The sequence below is a fragment of the Pseudophryne corroboree genome, chromosome 10 (assembly GCF_028390025.1).
Source record: "Pseudophryne corroboree isolate aPseCor3 chromosome 10, aPseCor3.hap2, whole genome shotgun sequence".
NCBI classification, from domain to species: domain Eukaryota; kingdom Metazoa; phylum Chordata; class Amphibia; order Anura; family Myobatrachidae; genus Pseudophryne; species Pseudophryne corroboree.
The window spans coordinates 119451894-119473514 of NC_086453.1; the positions used below are offsets into that span (position 1 = coordinate 119451894).

The 21621-nt window shown below is 43.4% G+C and overlaps 1 protein-coding gene across 1 annotated transcript in view; it reads right to left on the minus strand.

The window, feature by feature from the left end:
• PRKCG (protein kinase C gamma) overlaps positions 1-21621 on the minus strand; it is a 948319-nt gene that overhangs the window by 239227 nt on the left and 687471 nt on the right. The window contains exon 9 of the mRNA XM_063942766.1: positions 16712-16741. Coding sequence (XP_063798836.1) covers positions 16712-16741 — 30 coding nt within the window. The remainder of the gene's footprint in view (positions 1-16711; positions 16742-21621) is intronic.

Consider the following 21621-nt stretch of genomic DNA (forward strand, 5'->3'; position numbering starts at 1 on the left):
TCTCTGTCACCCACATCTGGCACCGACTGCTGTCACCTTCCCTGTCACCAGCCCCCTGGCATCATCCTCACCCTGCCGTCACCTTCTCCCTGTCACTAGCTCCCTGTCACTCTCTTCCTGTCACCCTCTTTCTGTCACCAGCTCCCTGTCACCCTCTTCCTGTCACCAGCTCCCTGGCACCACACTCACCCTGGCGTCACTCACTTCTGTCACTTTCTCCCTGTCACCTTCTTCCTGTCACCAGCTCACTGGCATCACCCTCACCCTGGCGTCACACACTGCTGTCACCTTCTCCCCGTCACCAGCTACCTGGCATCACCCTCACCCTGGCGTCACCCACTGCTGTCACCTTCTCCCTGCCACCCTCTTCCTGTCACCAACTCCCTGGCATCACCCTCTGCTATCACCCACTCACTGGCGTCACCCTCTTGCTATCAACCTCTCCATGGCATCACCCACTGCCTCTCCCTGGCATTTCTCAGTCACCCTCTCCCTGATCTCACCCACTGCTGTCATCCTCTCCCTGGTGTCACCCTCTCCCTTTCACCCACTGCCTTTCTCCATCACCCTTTACCTGTCACCCTCTCCCTGTCACCCACTGCATCTCACCTGCATCACTGTCGCCCCATCACCATCTCTATGCTGTCACCCTCTGCCTTTCCAAGGTATTACCCTCTCCTCATCATATGACCACACACCTTGTTGTGAGTCCTCACCCTCATTGCGAGACCACACTCACTTTTCTGGGAGCACGTGTACCTTCGGCGCAGGCATCGACTCGGGGGCAGTAGCGGGCATTAGCGGGACATGGTGGACATGATGGCTTCAGTGCCTCACCAGCCACTGACCTCAGCGCACGCCACTGCTCCCAGAGGGCGGCGGCTTAGCGTGTGCAATGCTGCTAAAAGCAGCTAGCGAGCGAACAACTCGGAATGAGGGCCTATCTTCATGGAAGATTAAACAGGGCTCTTTTGAGACCAAACTGCCAACTCAGACACCCGCCTTGCAGATGCCAAGGTCAAGCGCATGACCACTTTCCAAGTGAGGAATTTCAACTTAACCATACTGAAAAGTTCAACCAAAGAAATTGCAGGAACTGCAACACCACGTAAAGATCTCATGGTGTCACAGAGGCACAAAGTGAGGATGGATGTGTTAGACTGCTTTTACGAAAGTATTAAACCCTGGAAAGGAGGCCAATTGTTTCTTGGAATACAACCGATAAGGCTGAAATCTGACCTTAATCGAGCCCAACCAAAGATCGCCTCCACACGATCTTGTAAGAAAAGAAAAGAGAAAACGATCCAACTGGAATTCTTCCGTAGGAACCTTCTTGGATTCACACCAAGACACAAAAATTTCCCCAAATATGGTGGTAATGTTTTGACGTTACTTCTTTTCTGAATGAAACAGAGTAGGGAAGACCTCACTGGAAATACCCTTCCAGGCTGGAATCCGACGTTCAATCTCCAAGTCGTCAATGGAAACCGCGGTAAGTCTAGGAACACACACGGCCCCTGCCATAACAGATGCTCTCGCAGAGGAAGAGGACAGGGATCTCCTATGAGTAATTTGCTGAAGATCCGGATACCAGCCCTCCTTGACCAGTCTGGAACAAGGAGGATCATCTGAACTCTTGTTCCTCTTTTAACATTCTTGGAAAAAGTGGAAGTGGAGGGAACACATAGACTAACCGAAACACCCACGGTGTCACTAGGGTGTCCACTGCTAATGCTTGAGGGGACCCCCGACCCGTAACAAAATTCCTGAAATTCCTTGTCAAGGCGAGATGCCATCTTGTCTATTTTCGGAATTCTCCAAAGACTTATCACTTCTGTGAAAAACCGCTTGATGAAGACTCAACCCTCCTGAACGGAGAACGTGTCCGCCGAGGAAGTCTGCTTCGCAGTTGTCCACTCTTGGAACGAACATTGCTGATAGAGCGCGTAAATCGTTTCGTCGCCCAGCGGAAAATCTTTCTGGCTTCTGCCATTTCTTCTCAGGTTCTTGTCTATAGAAAACCGTTATAAACGGCCCTTACTCTAGACCTTTAATGGGGCGACAAGTATCCTAACATGACACTTGTCCTCAGTGAGAATTGCGCCGCTACCACAGGAGCAACATACTGGCCTTGAAACCATGATTATCCCAGGTGGGAACCGGACCACTTGCCCAACAGGTCCCGCTAAACACTCAGGCCTGGAACCTGCCCACTGAATGGCCTTGTAGGCCCCAATCATCTTTTTTCAGTAACTGACAGTATCGACGGATTGACACCATTGCAGGTCTGCCAGACTCTGAATTCTCAGACGTTCCCCTTTTTTTTTTTTTTTTTTTTATAGAAGCAAATAAACTCTTCTCAGTACTGCCTCTAATAATATTGCCCAAGCCGATCACCGCGTCGTTGGGACCAACAGGGATTCTGGCACGTCCTGTTGTTGAAGAACTGTCAAGGAGAAAACAACGTTTCGCACCATTTGGCTTCTCGATCTCTCCATAATTCGGAGAGCGATCCAGTACAGAATAAATATGACTCCTTACTAACGAAGGAAACCCATCATACCGCCATCACCCTGGTGAAATGTTAACACAATCCTGAATCGCAAACCTTAGGTAAGCCTAAAGCGGAAGAAACCGTAATTAGACCTCCTTACTCCACTTTCAGAGTGGAGAACCCTGCCATAAGAGATTCCCTCATGAAGTTTAAGTAGGAAAAAATTGGGATTTATCTGACCAAGTCGTCCGGCCTCGGGAGCACGAAACAGCTTGAACAACAGCTTCTTCTTTTATGACCGGAACAGCAGGACAATGATCTGATCCAGACACAACTCTTGTATTGCGTCACATACTACCTCCCTGTCATGTGGAGGATCGGTAAGGTTGATTTGAAAAAATCAGTGAGGGGAACGTCTGGAAACTCCCGTATGTCCCCCTAGGGACTCTATCTTTAACTCACTGGTCCATGTCCTTTCCAGGAAGGACTGAAGAGTTTAGACGAGGTCCCACCTGTGTGGGCCCCCGCAAGATAGACCCAACGTCCCACTATGGATGTGGCAGAAAGAATGGATGATTTCTGCACCTGTGAACCTGAAAAGGTAGCTGACCTCTTACCTTTTTTACCTTCCTTTACCTGCAAAGAAAGGGGAATCCTTATCTATTCGGTCGAAATGACTGCATCCTACAACAATGCGTCACCAACCGTTGCAAGGGAACATAGGGCAAGAAAGGTAAACTTACCCGTGGCACCTGCCGAGAGCATATTAACAAGGCCATCACCAACCAATCTTCATGGGGAAGATACTCCACTTCTTTTCGGATTCAGCATTTGCATCTCTTTGGTGAATCCACAACGCCCTCCTAGCCGAGACCACCATGGAAGTGGGCCACGCACCCAAGAGTCCCATCCTTTGTAGTCGCACGGTAGTATGCTGCAATGTTCTAGAGATGACCAAACTCAAGGAGTAACACATCTCTCCTCAGGGTAATTATATCGGATGACCAAGTAACCGACCATTCCTGAATACAATCACTCCCCCCTGCACATGCAAAGCAAGTATAATCAAAGCATATAATTAAAATATCACTTAGCTTCCTGTAAACGATCCTTTGTGACAGGGCCCCATGCAGAATAGGGGTTGATTCTCACTTTATTCTATCCATGGCGGGAAAAGAATAAACGGTCGGAATCCTCGTGATGATTTGAAACCATCTTGTCACGGCTGACCTAGAGTTATCGAACAGAGCGACCAGCACATGAGAAGGAAAAGTTTACTTCAGCATTCATTAAACATTTCTTGTATAAATATACACATTTAAATCACATATACACACGTATATCCATATATACATATCTCATATATATATATTTGTCAGGAACAGCAGGGTCCCTAGTGATATTAATGCGTTCTTAATGTGTATGAACATGTACTGAATGCCGATGCTGTGGATCTAATCAGAAAACATAATGGTCGACATAAGACATAGTAGTCGTGTCGACAACAGGGAGTAGTAACTGGGCAAAATAACATCTTTTGCGACCCCGAGGGGTCTGAGGGAAATATATACATAATTTTAATATTACGCCCCCCAAAATATTACCACGTCTGTGCTCGAGCTACAGATCAATGCAACCGTACCATACATATACATATATACAAATATATACAGGTATAGCCTTTTTTTCTCAAATTGCATCACTTTATCATAATAATTTATACCCAGTCATATTAGTAGGTGCCGACAGGGTCACCCAAATACGTCTTTGTCTCCCATATAGTTTTTTCTTTGGAAAAGCTTACAACTACTGACATGCTGACACTTAATCTCATGAATCAAGTACCATCAGGAGTCGGCGGTGCCGACAGAGGGATTCCCATAGCCGTTTGTGGTAGAGCACTCACACATGCCGACACACGTGTACTAAACACCCACCGACATTACACTGACTCTAATGGGTAGATCCCAGTATCTGACAGGGAAACGCATAAAACGTTTACCAACACATCTACCACATGCTCATTTTATATATATATATATATATATATATATATATATATATATATAGTGCATTATTTTTGCACTAAACAACTGTGCCCCCCCCCCCATTTTACATAGTGAGCTGTGTAACAGTGTTTTGGCGGGGCCAGCATCTCTGAGGAGAAAATGGCGCTGGATAGAGTGGTGAGGGCTAAGCCACGCCCCCTTATCGGCGCGCTTCAGTCCCGCTAGTTATTTACATTATTATACTGGCGGGGGTCTGCATACAGTGCCTATGCACTGTAGTGTATACCACTTTGCCAGGCTATAAACATGAGGTAAATTGCTGCCCAGGGCGCCCCCCCTGCGCCCTGCACCCTTGTAGTGCCGCTCGTATGTGGGAGCAATGCCGCGCAGCGCGACCACTGTACCTCAGACTCTGAAGTCTTCTGCAGTCACTGAAGTCTTCTGTTCTTCCTTTACTCACCCGACTTCTTTCTTCTGGCTCTGTAAGGGGGTTGACGGCGCGGCTCCAGGAACAAGCAGCTAGGCGCACCAAGTGATCGAACCCTCTGGATCTAATAGTGTCCAGTAGCCTAAGAAGCAGCGCCCTTGAACTCAGAAGAAGTAGGTCTGCTTCTCTCCCCTCACTCCCACGAAGCAGGGAGCCTGTAGCCAGCAGGTCTCCCTGAAAATAATAAACCGTTACCTAACAAAAGTCTTTTCAGAGAAACTCAGCAGGAGAGCTCCCCTAGTGTGTGTCCAGTCTCTCTGGGCACAGAATCTAACTGAGGTCTGGAGGAGGGGCATAGAGGGAGGAGCCAGTTCACACCCATTCAAAGTCTTATAGTGTGCCCATGTCTCCTGCGGATCCCGTCTATACCCCATGGTCCTTTTGGAGTCCCCAGCATCCTCTAGGACGTATGAGAAATGCCTATTCTAATGCTACCTTGGAGTCTGCTTTCTTGAACGACACCATTTAAACTTAATTCTTGCATCTTCCTTATAATGTCTGTTCAAGCAAACTTATTATTAACATCCACCTGTAATATGTGGCATGTCTTGTGCCATAAGCGCTCCTTGAACTCATATATATCTCCATTCCTTCCTTTGATTCATAATAAAACATTTTCAAATGGGGCAGCAGGGTATCCTTTTACATTATGGGACAGATAGGGTATTATTTGTGTTCAGCAGCTTATGAATGGTAAGTCAGTGTCGTTCAAGCAGGCGGTGGAGCAATGTCCAGTGCTTAGACCTTTTTCTTTGGCTTTCTTACAGGCCCAACATCATGTGATTGGTCTCTCCAGGGTGCTATCACTGGATGACTGTAATAATTCTTTAGATGACCTGTTGATGATGGAGAATCCTTCCTACAGTATAGAGCAATTTCAATCCATTAGTTTTTTCTTCGTACCCCATTACAATATGATACTGTACACAGAGGTAGGGGTTAGCGCAATGGAGAGACCATGTCCCATCTTTAACCACAAAGAATTTGTTGCGGACACTGGAGATTATTATTAAATTAATCCCTGCAGCATGTAGATTTATTTTTAAACATATTTCATAGAACATATGTATCATCTCATTGTAGACATCTAATGGGAATGACAGAAGATCATTCATGCCCTAGGTGCAGCTCTTAAAGGGTGGATTTAATACATTTTCATGGGCGTGTCCGGTAATAAGTCAATCGTCATTTAGATAATTGTTTACCACTAACCTCTGAATAAGCAATATGTGGCATCTAACCCTGAAGGTGCTTAAGTGGCGCAAGGGGTATGGAAATTGTTGATAGTTATATCAGCTGTAGAAAAGTTTTTAGAAAAACTTTTTCATATTATTAGAATGGATTGGTTGGAGGCCTGGCTACAGAAGGAAAGGTTTCTTAAGGTTCTCAAAGAACAAATATGGAAGTGTTTTAGGAATACCTTATGGTAGGAAAAGCGTGTATATTCTCAAGATCCCCCGAATTATCTCAGTGATGATTAGATTATGGTGGATTAACATCTTGGTGAATTTGCGGTTTCTTACAAACGGATGGAAGGAAGGAAGGTGGAGGATGTGGATCCAGGTTCACACCATTTTCCCGGACTTGTTTCTGGGATAACATCATTTTTGAACATACTGCTAATTTTATTTGTTATGATTTCATAGGTGTTCTTAATGTGTGTTCTCTTGTACTCATATTGAAAGTACTTCTTTGATTACTTATATAGAAATGTCATATTTCAATAAAGAAAAACTTGGTAATTTTTTTTTAAATAAAACTAGAGAAACAATGTAATTCTAAAAGTACCTGGGTGAACATGGCACTCCACTGACCCACATCAAACAATCAGGATACTCTGCATTGGAATCATTTCACCAGTGTCAGAACCCGGAGTACTGAGTATCGACACTTACCAGTGCGCTGGTGTGCTAGCCTTCAGAATTAATGCAGAAAACTCCATTGCTGCTTCCAGGGTGGCTGCTGCTGTCCACAGTGCACTCCAATTCCTCCAATGTGTACCCCACAATCCTTCCTGATATCTCCATATTACTTGTGGTCAGCTGACTGTAGTTCCTCCAACTACAAGTTCCACATCAGTCAGCTGATCTGCTCCACCATTCATCAATTGGCAGGGGGGATTAAAAGGACTGGCCGGTCATTCAGCAGGTGCCCAGAACAACGTTGCTAACTCTAGCTGTGTCCCTAGGCTCCAGACTCCTGTGCTTCAGATTCCTCTTCTGAGCAGTTCTGTTCTCAGCGTTGTAGTACTGGAGGTTCCAGCCTGTTTCAATATTGCTTACATTCTCTGTGCTCCGGCTCCTGCAGCTCACCATTTATACTAGCTCAGTAATTGTGGCTGGTTCTCTGTATCTCCCTGTTCATTTCAGCTGGTTCCAGTCCGGTTAAGAAGCAAGTGTCAGTTCCAGCCTGACTTCTGTACCAATTCAGCCGATTACAATCTGGACAAGAAGCGTCAGCTCCAGCCTGACTGCTGTACCAATACAGCCGGTTCCAGTCCAGTCAAGAAGTAAGTATCAGTTCCAGCCTGACTTCTGTACCAATCCAGCTAGTTCCAGTCTGGTCAAGAAGCAAGTGTCAGTTCCATCCTGACTTCTGTACCAATCCAGCAGGTTCCAGTCCAGTTAAGAAGCAAGTGTCAGTTCTAGCCTGATTTATGTACCAATCCAGCTGGTTCCAGTCTGGTTAATAAGCAAGTGTCAGTTCCAGCCTGACTTCTGTACCAATTCAGCAGGTTCCAGTCTGGTCAAGAAGCAAGTGTCAATTCCAGCCTGACTTCTGTACCAATTCAGCATGTTCCAGTCTGGTCAAGAAGCAAGTGTCAATTCCAGCCTGACTTCTGTACTAATCCAGCCGGTTTCAGTACAGTTAAGAAGCAAGTGTCAGTTCCAGACTGACTTCTGTACCAATCCAGCCAGTTCCAGTCCATTTAAGAAGCAAGTGCAGTTCCAGCCTGATTCTGTACCAATCCAGCTGGTTCCGATCCGTACAAGAAGCAAGAGTCAGCTCCAGCCTGACTTCTGTAGCAATCCAGCCGGTTCCAGTCCGGTCAAGAAGCAAGTGTCATTTCCAGTCTGACTTCTGTACCAATCCAGCTGGTTCCAATCCAGACAAGGAGCAAGAGTCAGCTCTAGCCTGACTTCTGTACCAAACCAGCCGGTACCAGTCCAGTCAAGAGGCAAGTGTCAGTTCCATCCTGACTTCTGTACCAATTTAGCCGGTTCCAGTCTGGTTAAGAAGCAAGTGTCAGTTCCAGCCTGACTTCTGTACCAATCCAGCCGGTTCTGATCCAGACAAGGAGCAAGAGTCAGCTCTAGCATGATTTCTGTACCAATCTAGCCGGTTCCAGTCCAGTCAAGAGGGACATGTCAGTTTCAGCCTGACTTCTGTACTAATCCAGCTGGTTCCAGACCGGTTAAGAAGCAAGTGTCAGTTCCAGCCTGACTTCTTAACTGGACTGAAACCGGCTGGATTGGTACAGAAGTAAGTGTCAGTTCCATCCTGACTTCTGTACCAATCCAGCCGGTTCAGAAGCAAGTGTCAGTTCTAGCCTGACTTCTGTACCAATACAGCCACTTTCAGTCTGGTTAAGAAGCAAGTGTCAATCTCAGCTGAATTCTGTACCAATCCAGCCGGATCCAGTCCGGTTAAGAAGCAAGTGTCAGCACCAATCTCACTTCTGTACCAATCCAGCTGGTTCCAGTCGGGTCAAGAAGCAAGTGTCAGTCCCAGCCTGATTTTTGCACCAATCCAGCCAGTTCCAGACTGGTTATGAAACAAGTGTCAGTCCCAACCTGACTTCTGTACTAATCCAGTAAGGCCAAAAGCAATTGCCAGTCCCAGTCTGACTCTCTGGGGTAGATGTATGTAATGTAGATATGGGGGAGAAGTGGTATCAGCGCACGTTATTTACACTGATACCGCTTCTCCCCATGTATTACAATGGCTCTGTGTGCTGAATGACAGGGGCTGATATCTAAAAAATAGCACTCTGATATGCAGGGCAAAGTATGAACATTCAGTAGCACTGACCGTTCCAACACCTGCAGTTATCAATTTCGACAGCTGCAGGTGTTGTTGCCCTATCTCCACAGCAGGAACAGCTCTGTTTCTGGCTGTGGTGACTGCTGGCTCTGGGCTGCATGTGAGATTTTGCGAGAGTAGCAAGATCTCGCGCATGCGCCCTGGAGCCAGCCAGAAAGCGACACAGCACATCAGCACTAAGCTGATGAACTGTTTTATCTGGAGGGGATTCAGTAGCAGATCTTGCCATGGGCAAGCAGGACTTTTGCCCGGGGCGCCGCCTTCCGGAGGGCGCCGGCGCCATCCGGAGGGCGCCGCACCAGTGCAAGATCCGCTGCTGCTGTGCCCCCCGCTGCCCGCTGTGTCCCGCTGCCCGCTGTGAAGGGAAACTAGACGCTACGCGTCTAGTTTCCCTTCGTGGAGAGGACCTTTGCTGTGCGGTGCGCGATGACGTCATCGCGCACCGCACATCATTTCAGCGGCGCTACTACTGTACAGTGGGCGTAACTGACCACGCACCCTGTATGAAGCCATGCCCCCTATTGCTGCCCAGGGCGCAAAAAGCCCCAGAACCGGCCCTGAGGGGATTGCTGTAGGGGGGAGATTTCAATGTTCTTACATCTCGTTGACGTACCTTCCTGATTCGCCTCTGCAAAGATGGCGAAGCAGGAAGAGAAGAGCTATAGTGGCATTATATATGCCGCCGTAGTACATCTATCTACCCATCTGTTCTACTCCAGTCCAGTATACTCGGCCAGTTATATTCTGTATCTTGCATACTCACCTGCTAGTTCAATCTTAGTTCTACTGCTCCAGTATTTCCTCATGCGCAAGAACTATATATGGCCATCTAGATTCCTGCACTCAGTGCCAACCACTGAACCACTAGCATCATACTCGGGGACACAATAATCTGCTGACGTGACATACAGAAGGTGATTTTAAGAAAAAAGAATTAACACAACGAGAAATTGTGTGGAGGCAGAGATAGGGTACATTGCAGAGCCGGCCTTAGGTATAGGCAAACTAGGCAAATGCCTAGGGCATTTGGTATGCTTAGGGGCACCAGCAGCTTCTGCTGATTAAAATGATATGCGGTATGCCTATATTCTGTGTGTGACTGTGGCTGTATCTGCATGCGAAATGTTACATTGCAGTGTATTCCTGGAAATCACTGTAATGTAACATTTCGTATGCAGATACAGCCGCAGTCGCACACAGAATATAGGCATGCCACATACCATTTTTATCAGCAGAAGTTGCTTGTGCATCCTAGCCACATAGTGATGCAAATAAGATGCATTTTCATAAACAAAAAGTGCCCGACGTTAGCAGAGCTGCCAGCTGACTCATGCCAGGCATCTCCTTCAGAACTAGCGGCGGTGCTAGGGGGCACCAGCCAAAATCTTGCCTAGGGCATCATATTCGTTAGGGCCGGCTCTGGTACATTGTGTACTTATAATGTATAAACTGTAAGAGTAAATCACAAGACTTTGTACCTGGTTATTTATTTATGCTGACAAAGTGGCAATTAATTTATACAGTCACATAATGTACCCTACAAATAGCACATTGAAAATGGAGCAATTGGCAAAAACTGGTCACTCGATTGTTATATTCCTCTGAGTGCTCCTTTAATTTACATTGTATCTACACATTATTTTGACTATATATCTAATACAAGTAATATTTTTGTTGAGAATTCTTACTGAGTTTCAACATGCATTTCAATTTTGCAATACAAACATTCACCCTTGAATTATGGACAAATTATAACCCTCGGGACACTGGACCCTGCATTGATCTTCCTGCCTACACGATAACTTAATGAAAGACGTATCTTAATTAAGATGTATAATATTGGGTCTCGTTCCTTAAATCTTATACAGAACTTCAGTCTGTTTACCTTTTATTGATACTAAACATCACTGTGATACTTATAGTTTCCTCCAATCAACTCTTTATATTTAATATGTTCAAATAACGTTAACAAAGTGTAAAATAATGTAAAGGAATTTGAACTGAAATACATGCACAAAATGAAAAAGTTAAGAATTACTTAGGAGTACAGTTGTGTAAATTCTGTTTGCCACAAGTTGATAATATTATGACTCAAAACTTTTAAAAAGTTTTAAAAAGTTTATTGGAAACATTCTACCAAATCTATTAGACCAAAGTATAATGTAAATGTAATATTAAAATAACGCAAACTGTGCAGAAAATAGAAGTAAAGATAACGATTAAGTTAAAGAATAAAATTGCTAGAGCTACAGAGCCATCTGATAAATCTCAGGTCATGTCACAAGTCTCAATCACAAATAGCAGCAGCCGTAGACATTTTCCCTTAGAGAAATCCAATAAGAATTAGAAGGAGATTTATCAAATATTGGGGCAAATGTATTAAGCCTGGAGAAGTGATAAATCAGTGATAAGTGGAAGGTGATAACGCACCAGCCAATCAGCTCTTAACAGTCAATTTACATATTGGAGCTGATTGACTGGTGCGTTATCACCTTCCACTTATCACTGCTTTATCACTTCTCCAGGCTTAATACATCTGTCCCATTGTAAACAAAGACAAGTAGAGGTGTTACCTATAGCAACCAATCAGAATGTAGCTATTACCTCCACTTGCTCTCTTTAGAATGTTATGGTCAATCTCCCACTTGCTCATTTGTAGGACTATAGCAAATTGACATTTCTTCATCATTGCTGATTGGTTTGTTTCCATTCCATGCACCGTAATTGGCCTGATTGTGCAGGGGGGCGTAATTCATTAGAATTATGAGTAAATCTGGACTTATGAAATTTAGGAATCTGACAAATTGATTTGTCCACATATAATAATGAATACCTGCAACATAATATTTAGAAGTTGATGGCACATTAATAATCAATTTTCATTCAGGTTTTCTTTGTATTTGCAAAATGATGTATTAGATACTGTAAAGTCTTTATTCGTGATGGGTTTAAATATATTTTACTACAATAGGTGAACAGAACTTACAAATCGCATGGTATTCTGTTAACTGTGTCTGTCCTTGTTTTAGATGAACAATGGATTTTTCACTGTTCTGCCAAGAAATTTAAAGGTTTATAAATCTGTTTTCTCAGTCTGCCTCAGGAGGATATTGTGTGAGGCTGGGAAATATAATTACGAGAAAACCTCTGATCCTTGTAATATTATAGTGTGTAACAGTATAGCAATTTTAAAAGAATAAGTAAAAGAATAAGATTGCTCTGTCATTGTATCCAAGGCTTGTTTTATACATGCACTTTGAGTATATTATAAGTTGGCATTAAATAACTTTATGATACAGCAATAGCATCTGTGATAACAACTGTAATTTATAACTCCTAATGAGTATAGTTATCACAGAAACTGGGAAAGAAAATAAACTATGATAAGCCCGAGAATGCTATATAATGTTATAATATCCAATAAGCTAGTGGGAAAAATCATATTAACTGAGCAAGCTGGCCATCTAGTGGCAGCAGTTGTGTAGTGCACATACACTGACCATGCATTCCAGCTAAAGCTGCAGCATTAACTATTAAGGATTAATATTTTCAATTCACATTTTGTGACTTTTTTTTTTTTTTTTGCTTGTTTTTTATTTACTTAAAAAATCTGTCGAGTTTAATTTTGGAATTTTCACAATAGTTTAAAAACTTGTTCTGCTGTAATTTTTATGTGTGCGCTTAGACTTGTGGCCAGCAATGATTTCCTATTGTTCTAACAGGAGAAATATGTCTATTATTTGTAAACAAGGGGCTTGATGTACCAACATAAATTGAGCCTCAATGCCCTGATTTGGCACAAAGCAGTATCATATGTAATGTTTAGCTATGACAATAATTCAGCTCTGCTCAAAAGTGAAGCAGCGGTGATGAAGAATTTGGGCACACAGGACAGCAACATGGTGACTAAAGATTCATGTAATTACTATGTGTGCACACACTTGTCCAGCCAGACGCCTCAGTGGATGGCTGCGCAAAGTGTCCATAGGAGGAAATTTCTCACTTTTTCTTCAATAACTGCCTTAGGGCCCGATTCAGCATGGGTTGTAGTTGTGCGACAAATAGCACAACTACAACCATTTTCTCTAACATGCGAGGGGATGCCCTGCACAGGGCAAGTCCGCCTCGCATGCCAGGTCCTGCCCCCCCCCCCCCCACACTAACCTGCGAGTGCATTGCTGCCCGCATGATTAGGGTTGCCCCCTGCTTACGCAGCCCAGCTGTAAAGGCAGTTGGAGGGCATCCATCTTTTGAGTCGCAGCGGCTGCATGTGATCCGTAAATGGCCCAGACACGCCTGCGTTGTCTGGACCGCGCCCCGTAAATGGTGCATCAACACCCACAAAATGCAGCATCACCGCCCCTGCCGGCTCTTAAACTGTGATCAAGTGCGATCGCAGTTTAAAAGACCTCGCACATGCACGCACTGCGCAGAAGTGTGGAAATTAGCAAATAGCGATTTCTACACTTCTGCAGGGCTAGCTGAATTAGCCCCATAGACCACTGAATTAAACTGCTTACGTCAACTCTGATCTACAGTAGATATGTGTAAATGTGTCACTACAGCTGTGGATGAAGCAAGGGAGACAATCACAGATTATTATGGCCCGAGTTGTCTTTTTGTTCTGGAATCTCATACTGAAGGTGCACATTGTGTGGTCACGATTAGGAGCAGTGCTTGTGCCTGTATTTTAGTGCCGCCAGAACTTACGAGTGCCTGCTTGTGAATTAGGTGAGGTATGTGTAGTGCGTCTCTACAGAATGGTTTGGTACAGTGTGGGTTATTTCTAGGTAGCAAATTCTCTCTTAGCCCATGTAACACGGTTGGGTTGAAGGTCAGTTGCTGGCACATTTGATGCGTTTTATATGCTATTTTAGGGATCTGATATATCCAGTAATGGAAGTACAAGGGTGCAGATGAGAGTGAGGCCTGGTAATTCTAGGCTGTCTTAAAGAGTAAAGCAGAAGCCTTTTCTGAACATGCAGAGTGGGCACATACATCTGACAATGCACATTCAGGTGCCACCCCTGCGCAGTTCTTTTAAGGTTTCGGGAGGCTAGGATTGTATCCGCTACATCTACCCAATTTTCAGTATGGGGCTCAGCAATGCACCCTTCTGCCCCTGGCTATGCCACCTGACTCCTGTGCTATCAGCATAAAACTGGCAATTCCCCATTTTTTCTATCTGTTATATAGGGAGAGATCCACTAAGACTTGGAGAGTGATAAAGTAGAGAGAGATAAAATACCAGCCACTCAGATCATCCTAACTGCCATATTACAGCCTGTGTTTCAAAAATGACAGTTAGGAGCTGATTGGTTGGTAAATTATCTCCCTCCACTTTATCACTCTCCAAGGTTTAGTCCAGTACATCTGCCCCATAGTAACATTCCGTATTATGATGTGGTGAATGGTAAATACCCATGACATGTCCGACAATGCACTGGGCTTTTTATATTCTCATAAATATTCTTGTATTAATTGTGTTAATTATGTGCTGAATATTATAGACATACTTGAGTCTTGGAAATGTTGAATAATTATAAAAAAAATAGTTATGAGGATTATTAGTTATAAGGATTATTAGTTTAACAAGGATATCATCATCTATAGAACATATACTTTTTTTTTATACCAGTCAACATTGCTGACTGGAATTCTGGGACATTTAGCCACACCCCAATCCACCTAATTGAAACCCACTGTAAACAAGACTCCACCCATCTCTGGCAGAGTATTATTTCTGCGTAAAGTACGTAAAGTAGAGGGGACAATTACTGCTCAAAGTAAATAAAAGCACAAGCTTGGGTCGTTGTAATGGCAGAAATACCCTAGAGGAAACAAAACAGTAGTAGTAAACTCTTACATGTTGTCTTTTCTGAAAACTTACAGTCGATCACCTGTAAATGAAATAAAATAGGTGATCTGCCTTTTTGTTTTAAACAAACCATTTTATGTTCCTATAGCTTGCCCAGGATTGCTGCCTTTTCAACTAAGAATATGTGAGATCATCTATTATATTTCATTTTAATATATATATATATATATATATATATACATACACACATACACACATATATACATACATACAGTGTGTGTATGTGTATATATATATATATATATATATATATATATATATACATACACACACACACACACACACACACACACACGTGAAAGGGCACTCCGGATTAGGGTTTAATGCTGGGGTGCCTTCCCTATGGAGTGATATAAAATGCAGGTTTTCTCAGATAAAAGGAAAAGGGCGGCACTCCTCCGGTCTTGTGAAGAAAGAGTCTAGGCTGTGCTGTTTATTATCACAACGTTTCAAGGCCTGTTGGCCTTTTCATCATGCACCTGATGAAAGGGCCAACAGGCCTTGAAACGTTGTGATAATAAACAGCACAGCTTAGACTCTTTCTTCACAAGACCGGAGGAGTGCCGCCCTTTTCCTTTTATCTGAGAAAACCTGCATTATATATATATATATATATATATATACATACACACAGTATCTCTCTCTCTCTCCATACATATATATATATATATATATATATATATATACGGGAACAGACAGGCGGCACTCAGAGCATATCTTTAAAGGGTAAAGTGCAGTGACTTTATTGTCAGTGGAGACATCTACGTTTCGGGGACGCTGCGTCCCCGAAACGTAGATGTCTCCACTGACAATAAAGTCACTGCACTTTACCCTTTAAAGATATGCTCTGAGTGCCGCCTGTCTGTTCCCGTGTGCTGTCGGGTTTTTGCCCGTGGGAGGGCACCGCGAGCTAAGGAAGCAATACTACGGAACTGTGAGTGCCGAGTCAAGCTGCTATGTTATCTATCTATATATATATATATATATATATATATATATATATATATATATATATTTATATATATATATATATTGTAGAATCTAACAGCACATATATAGTGTAATGTTACAAAAGTTGTTCTATAAAGAAAGTTTTTTTACTTTCTTTTTTTAAATTAGAAATATTCACTGGAAATCTTTCATTATTTATATATAGCTCACAGGGAGTGAGCTAGAACGTAAATCCTCTTCTGGGTTCCGAAAACAGAGCCCCTATTCTCAGAGGGCTTGAAAACGCCAGTTTTAAGTTTACCTTGGCACAGTTGGATTTTATCTTTTATGTACAAATGAAACATTATAGACACCCAGCATTTTAACAGACCTGTGTATTGGAGACAGACATCCCAGAACTTTCGGATATAACGGCATACCTCATAGTGATAATACTTACTGTATACAGTTAATACAAATAACTTATATTTATCATGAAACACAAATATGATGCTAAATACAGGTTCGTTATATCAACCTGTTGTCTACACACAGTCAAGGCAGCCATTTTGTAGACTGACCATACATGAGATTACAGTCTGCATTTCACTAGCTAATGACTACTTCTACTGTTTGACAAAGAGAAATATACAACATTCTGTATACAAACATTTAAATTTTAAACATTTATTTTCAACAATTCCAGCAAAAATACATTTCTGCACTTTTATTGACAATTTAGCCCAAAAGGAACAGTGAATATGTAGGACCTCAGACAAAAAACAGACAAAATATATCTGCTGCTGTTGCAGCAACAAGAATGACATACAGGACGCAGTTATGTTCACAACAAAGAACATAAAATTTACCTCATAAAGTTCAAGTGGGAAATTGCACGCCTGAAATAAAGAGGAAAATTAAAAGTGTGGGAATGATAAGAAAAATAAATGGAATTCAGGAAACATAAGGATAGATTGATATAAAAATGTAGGTAAGGAAGAAATAAGGTGATATAATAAAATAGTAAAAGTTGTCATGTGCATGGCTATTAGTACAATATTAACTGAAATGATTTATTAATGAAGTGTACCCATTGTAACTAATTTAAATCACAGTTCTTTCTGCTACTAATTATTTTTTCTTCGAACCACTTAATAGAAGAGGTGTAACCTTTTAATGACCTGGAAACAGTTTCTGCCAGAAGTGAAGAACTAGATATACAGTATCTCTATGAAGTCATGGAGTTTTAACCTATTTATATGTACTGTGCTTTCAAAGTTCTTCATAAACTGTTGACCATATTTTAAATCTTCAATTCCATGTTCAGTGTGAGATCAGAAATATTTCTGACATTTCACAGCATATTTAAGCTTATTGGAGCTTCAGCAGCTCTTTGTGCTTTATATAGGCTGTAAACCTATCAGTTACAGCTGGAATAGAATTTGTAATGGGAAGATTAGGAATAAAAACTGGATAACTGTAATTTGCGGAACAAAAGGGCTTCGGGATGTGGAACTGCAGCACTTTTAAGCAAACTCTGTTGTAGGTAATATGTTCATCTAGTCATTCTGCAGATAAGTCATAAAGTACAGTCTATTGCTGAGGACACCTTGATCGAATTTAGGCCAATAAAAGGAAGCCAGTAATTTCTGGGAAATACAGGTACTAGGGTTGCCTTCTGGCTTAAGGGCCCTAGACAGTTGGCAATTTGGCCAAGTGTGTAGGGCCAATATTATCGTTGGCCGATTTTTCATCCACGATTTTTTACATACACACTGAACGAGTTTTATGGCCGATTTGGATGATATGACATTACATTACATCAATATCATCCAAATTGGCTTGCATAAATAAACGATGATCGACCAATGATTAACAACTGCAGGGACGCACATCGTTCATCGTTGATGCATCCACACTGACCGATATGAACGATTTATCGTTGCCAAGTGTGTAGGGCCTTTTAGAATCATAAACCAAGCAAAGTACCTTCAATCTCATTGTTTCTGGGTTAAAAAGTTGATGTTTGTGGTTCCAGCAAATGTTTTGCAAGATAAAGCGGCTGTTTTTTATTAGGATTATATGTTTTGGATTATTAGTATAGCCTGTCTTAATAAGAGTCAACAGATAAGAAGGGAAAGTCACTCTTATTGTAAACTTATTTTCTGGAAGAATGGTAGTAACGAGCTCATTGTATTGAAAAGGTTAGTAAGGTACATTCAGCGGTATCCGTTTGGCAGGTCAACCCTACTTAGTCGACCAATAGTGGTCAACAGTCACTAGGTTGACCACTATTGGTCGACATTAACATGGTCGACATGGACAAATGGTCGACACAAGATAGGTTGACACATGAAAAGATCAACATGGCTTTTAAAAAAAAACAAAAAGATTTTTTTACTTTTTTTATACTTCACCATCCACGTGGACTATGATTGGGAATAGTAACCTGTGCCGAGCATCGTGGTAGCGGAGCGAGGCACCTTGCCCACAGCCGCGAGCCATGCAAGGGGACGCGGTACACTAATTGGGGTTCCTGGTCATGTTACGGAAAAAATGACACAAAAAAAACAGTTAAAAAATCCATGTTGACCTTTTCATGTGTCGACCTGCCCCGCGTTGACCATTTTTGTGTGTCGAATATTTGTCCATGTCGACCATGTCAATGTCGTCCAGCAGTGGTCGACCTTAACATGGTCGACCATTCATACCAGAACCGAGTCAGCTGGGCATTGACTTTTCCAGTCCTGGACCATGGTCAATCAGAACAAATATAAAAAAGTTTATTCTACCTAATAATTTTGGTTTATGTAATGAATTCAAAGTTCTGATGATTTAGAAGATTTGTTACTGGATAAAGGCCAACAAATCTGGGGTTTCCTATATATATATATATACCATAGTTTGTTACGTCTGATATCTGGCAGGTATAGTAGTATGTATCTACACACAATGAGTATTTGTTCATTCATTCTTCTAGCTTCCATACTTAGGCCCCTATTTATTAAGCCTTGAAGAGTGATAAATAGCATGGTGATAAAGTACCAACCAATCAGCTCCTAACTGCCATATTACAGGCTGTGTTTGAAAAATGACAGTAGGAGCTGGTTGGCTGGTACGCAAAAGAGCCGGCAAGGGGCTCTTTTGCGCTCGTCCCGCTGTCGGCATTCTGGTGCTCAGCATCCCGCGGTCGGAATTCTTACCGCCGGAATGACGGGCGCCGGTATATCGGTACCAACCCATGGTAAGAGATGCAACTTTACAAAAAGAAAAAAGTGCACATCAGACAAGCAAACCACTATCACCACATAATTCAGGATTTGAGGCTATGACTAGTACAGTTCCTTACACTGCCAACAGTAAAACAAATATATATGGGATGTAGTTACTATACCAGCAGTCGGGATCCTGGCGTTTAGAATACCAACGCCGGGATCCTGACCGCCGAGAATGCTGCCAGCTGCGCCAGGGCTATTCCCACTCGTGGGTGTCACCTAACCCGCAGTGTGGCGAGCACCGCATTGCGACCCCAGCGAGCCCGCAAGGGGCTTTCTAGCACTCGCCCCACTGCCGGCATTCTGTTGGCCGTTATCCCGGCGTCGGCATTCTGACTGCCGGCATTCCATACCCAACCCATCTATACCAATATTGTGTTCTGAACATACAAGCATATATGTCTCTACATACACTGGTAAAATGTAAGACTAAAGACAGTATGACCTGGCATTGTAAGGGAAAGTAGCAAGAAGTGTCACTGATGTGATCTACTTTATTTGTTGCAAGAAAATAAAAATATTATGATTCAGGGAAGATAACAGTTAGGAATAGTGTCGATTGTCACACTGTCATGCAACTAGTCAGTACAGTAGTATTATTGTGCCACACCAATGGCAGGATCTCATGAGTGAGTCCCTATAGAAAGCAACTGAGAAGTTACAGTATGTAAGCTTTATTTCTCTTACATCTGGCACTCAGGTTTGTAATCAAGCTCTACCCCTTTATAACCCCTTAAGCCAATGTTTCTCAAATCCAATCCATTGTCGCTCCAACAGTGCATGTTTTACAGATCTCCTAGTTGGTGCACAGGTGTATTCATTACTGGGTGACGCAATGGGCCTAATTCAGAAGTTGTTGTTCTTGATGTTGCTGTCCTTTGCTATACGCATTTGTGAATCTATGCTAACCTGAGCATAGGGACGCCCACTGCTATTGCATCATTTCCATCTGATGGTGTACAATTGCTGATACATCGGTACAATCGCCGCAAATCGGGTCATGTCACAGAGTCTAAGTGTGTTTGTAGGCTGAGCTGCTCTCCCGGGACACAAAGGGCTCTCCAGTAGCAAGTAAGATCGCAACTGCTAATTATGCACACCCCGAAAACGTTGTCTGAACGGCCATGACATGCCTGCATTTACCGGGCCACTCCCCGTTCCCACCCCTGAACGGTGTTTCCATCACTCACTTTACAAATGCTTCAGTGTGACCGCAATCGCATTTCACTCACTGCGCATGTACACTGCAGCTCAGATGCATGCGCAATAAGAAAACAAAGGCAGATTTTCATACAATAGCAGCTTTGTGACCACATCTGAATAAGACCCAATTATTTCAATAGTAATTGGTGATCAAATTACCCAGGCCCAGGTCTAATAGAGGGGCCCAGTGAGGGCCCAGTGAGCGGGAGGCACTAGCGTCACTAACGAGCTGCTGACACCTCCCCCTTCCACAGGTCCTGGAAGCTCCATGGTCCTGATCCACCTGTAGCCCGCCCCCTCCTAGTACTCACACATGCTGTGTCTGTCGGATGGTGTTCGTCCCCTCCTAAGGTCCCAGTGGCTTCCTTTTCTGGCAAGGCATATGTGATGTCATGCCGTCACCGCTGCTGAAGTGAAGAAGAGCCACGAAGAGGAGCAGGCTCTGTGCATGCTGAAGACAAGGTGAGACGTGGCTGGAGGGATGCATAGAGACAGGGAAGTTGCTGGAGGGACACAGGGCATGCAGCTGCTGGAGGACCTTGGGCAGTGAGCTGCTGGAGTTAGCCAGGGGAGGCACTGCCTCACCTGCCATAGACTTTTTACTCCAGAATTTTGTCTATAAAAATGATTAGAATAATGCAAAGAAGATATTTCAAACATATTCTTTGTATTTTTGATACACTTTATACAGTAAAAACTCTGGCACAAACGTTAGTATGACAGGAAAGGCTCTGCCTCACCCCACCGCACGTCACTGCTGTAGAAGCATAGAGACAAAGGATTGGGGAAGCAGCAGTAACCTTTTTTCTTTTTAGAATGTTGTGTCCTTCTTTCACCTTCCCCCACAGCAAGCACAAGGCAGCCAGGTCGGAGCAGCTTGGGTGTGGTGATGATGGATGACGACGTTTAGGGGTGGGATTGGGGGCATAACCGCATGTCCGCCTCATCTTGGCCCCGCCCCCTGTCTAGCAACGCAGATAATATTGGCATTGCAAGACAGGGTGCGGGGCCGGGATGATGTGAATTGCATCATCTGACCCCCAGACCGCCCACTTTGACTGCGCCATCAGGAGTTTGTCAGGGGATTCAGGGGGGTTGCGGGTGACGAGCGCTCAGCTGGGAGACTTGTCCACTCCTACAGGGGGCCAGGAGCACCACAAGATTTTCGGGAGCCTCCCGGCCATTCCGGGACAGTAGGCAAGTATAACTGTTAAATCCTTTTCTCTAAATTCTTTAAAGGGCCCTAAAGTCCTACCCTTAATGGTTCTGTGGTTACCATAAATGTTACAGCCCGATTCTTC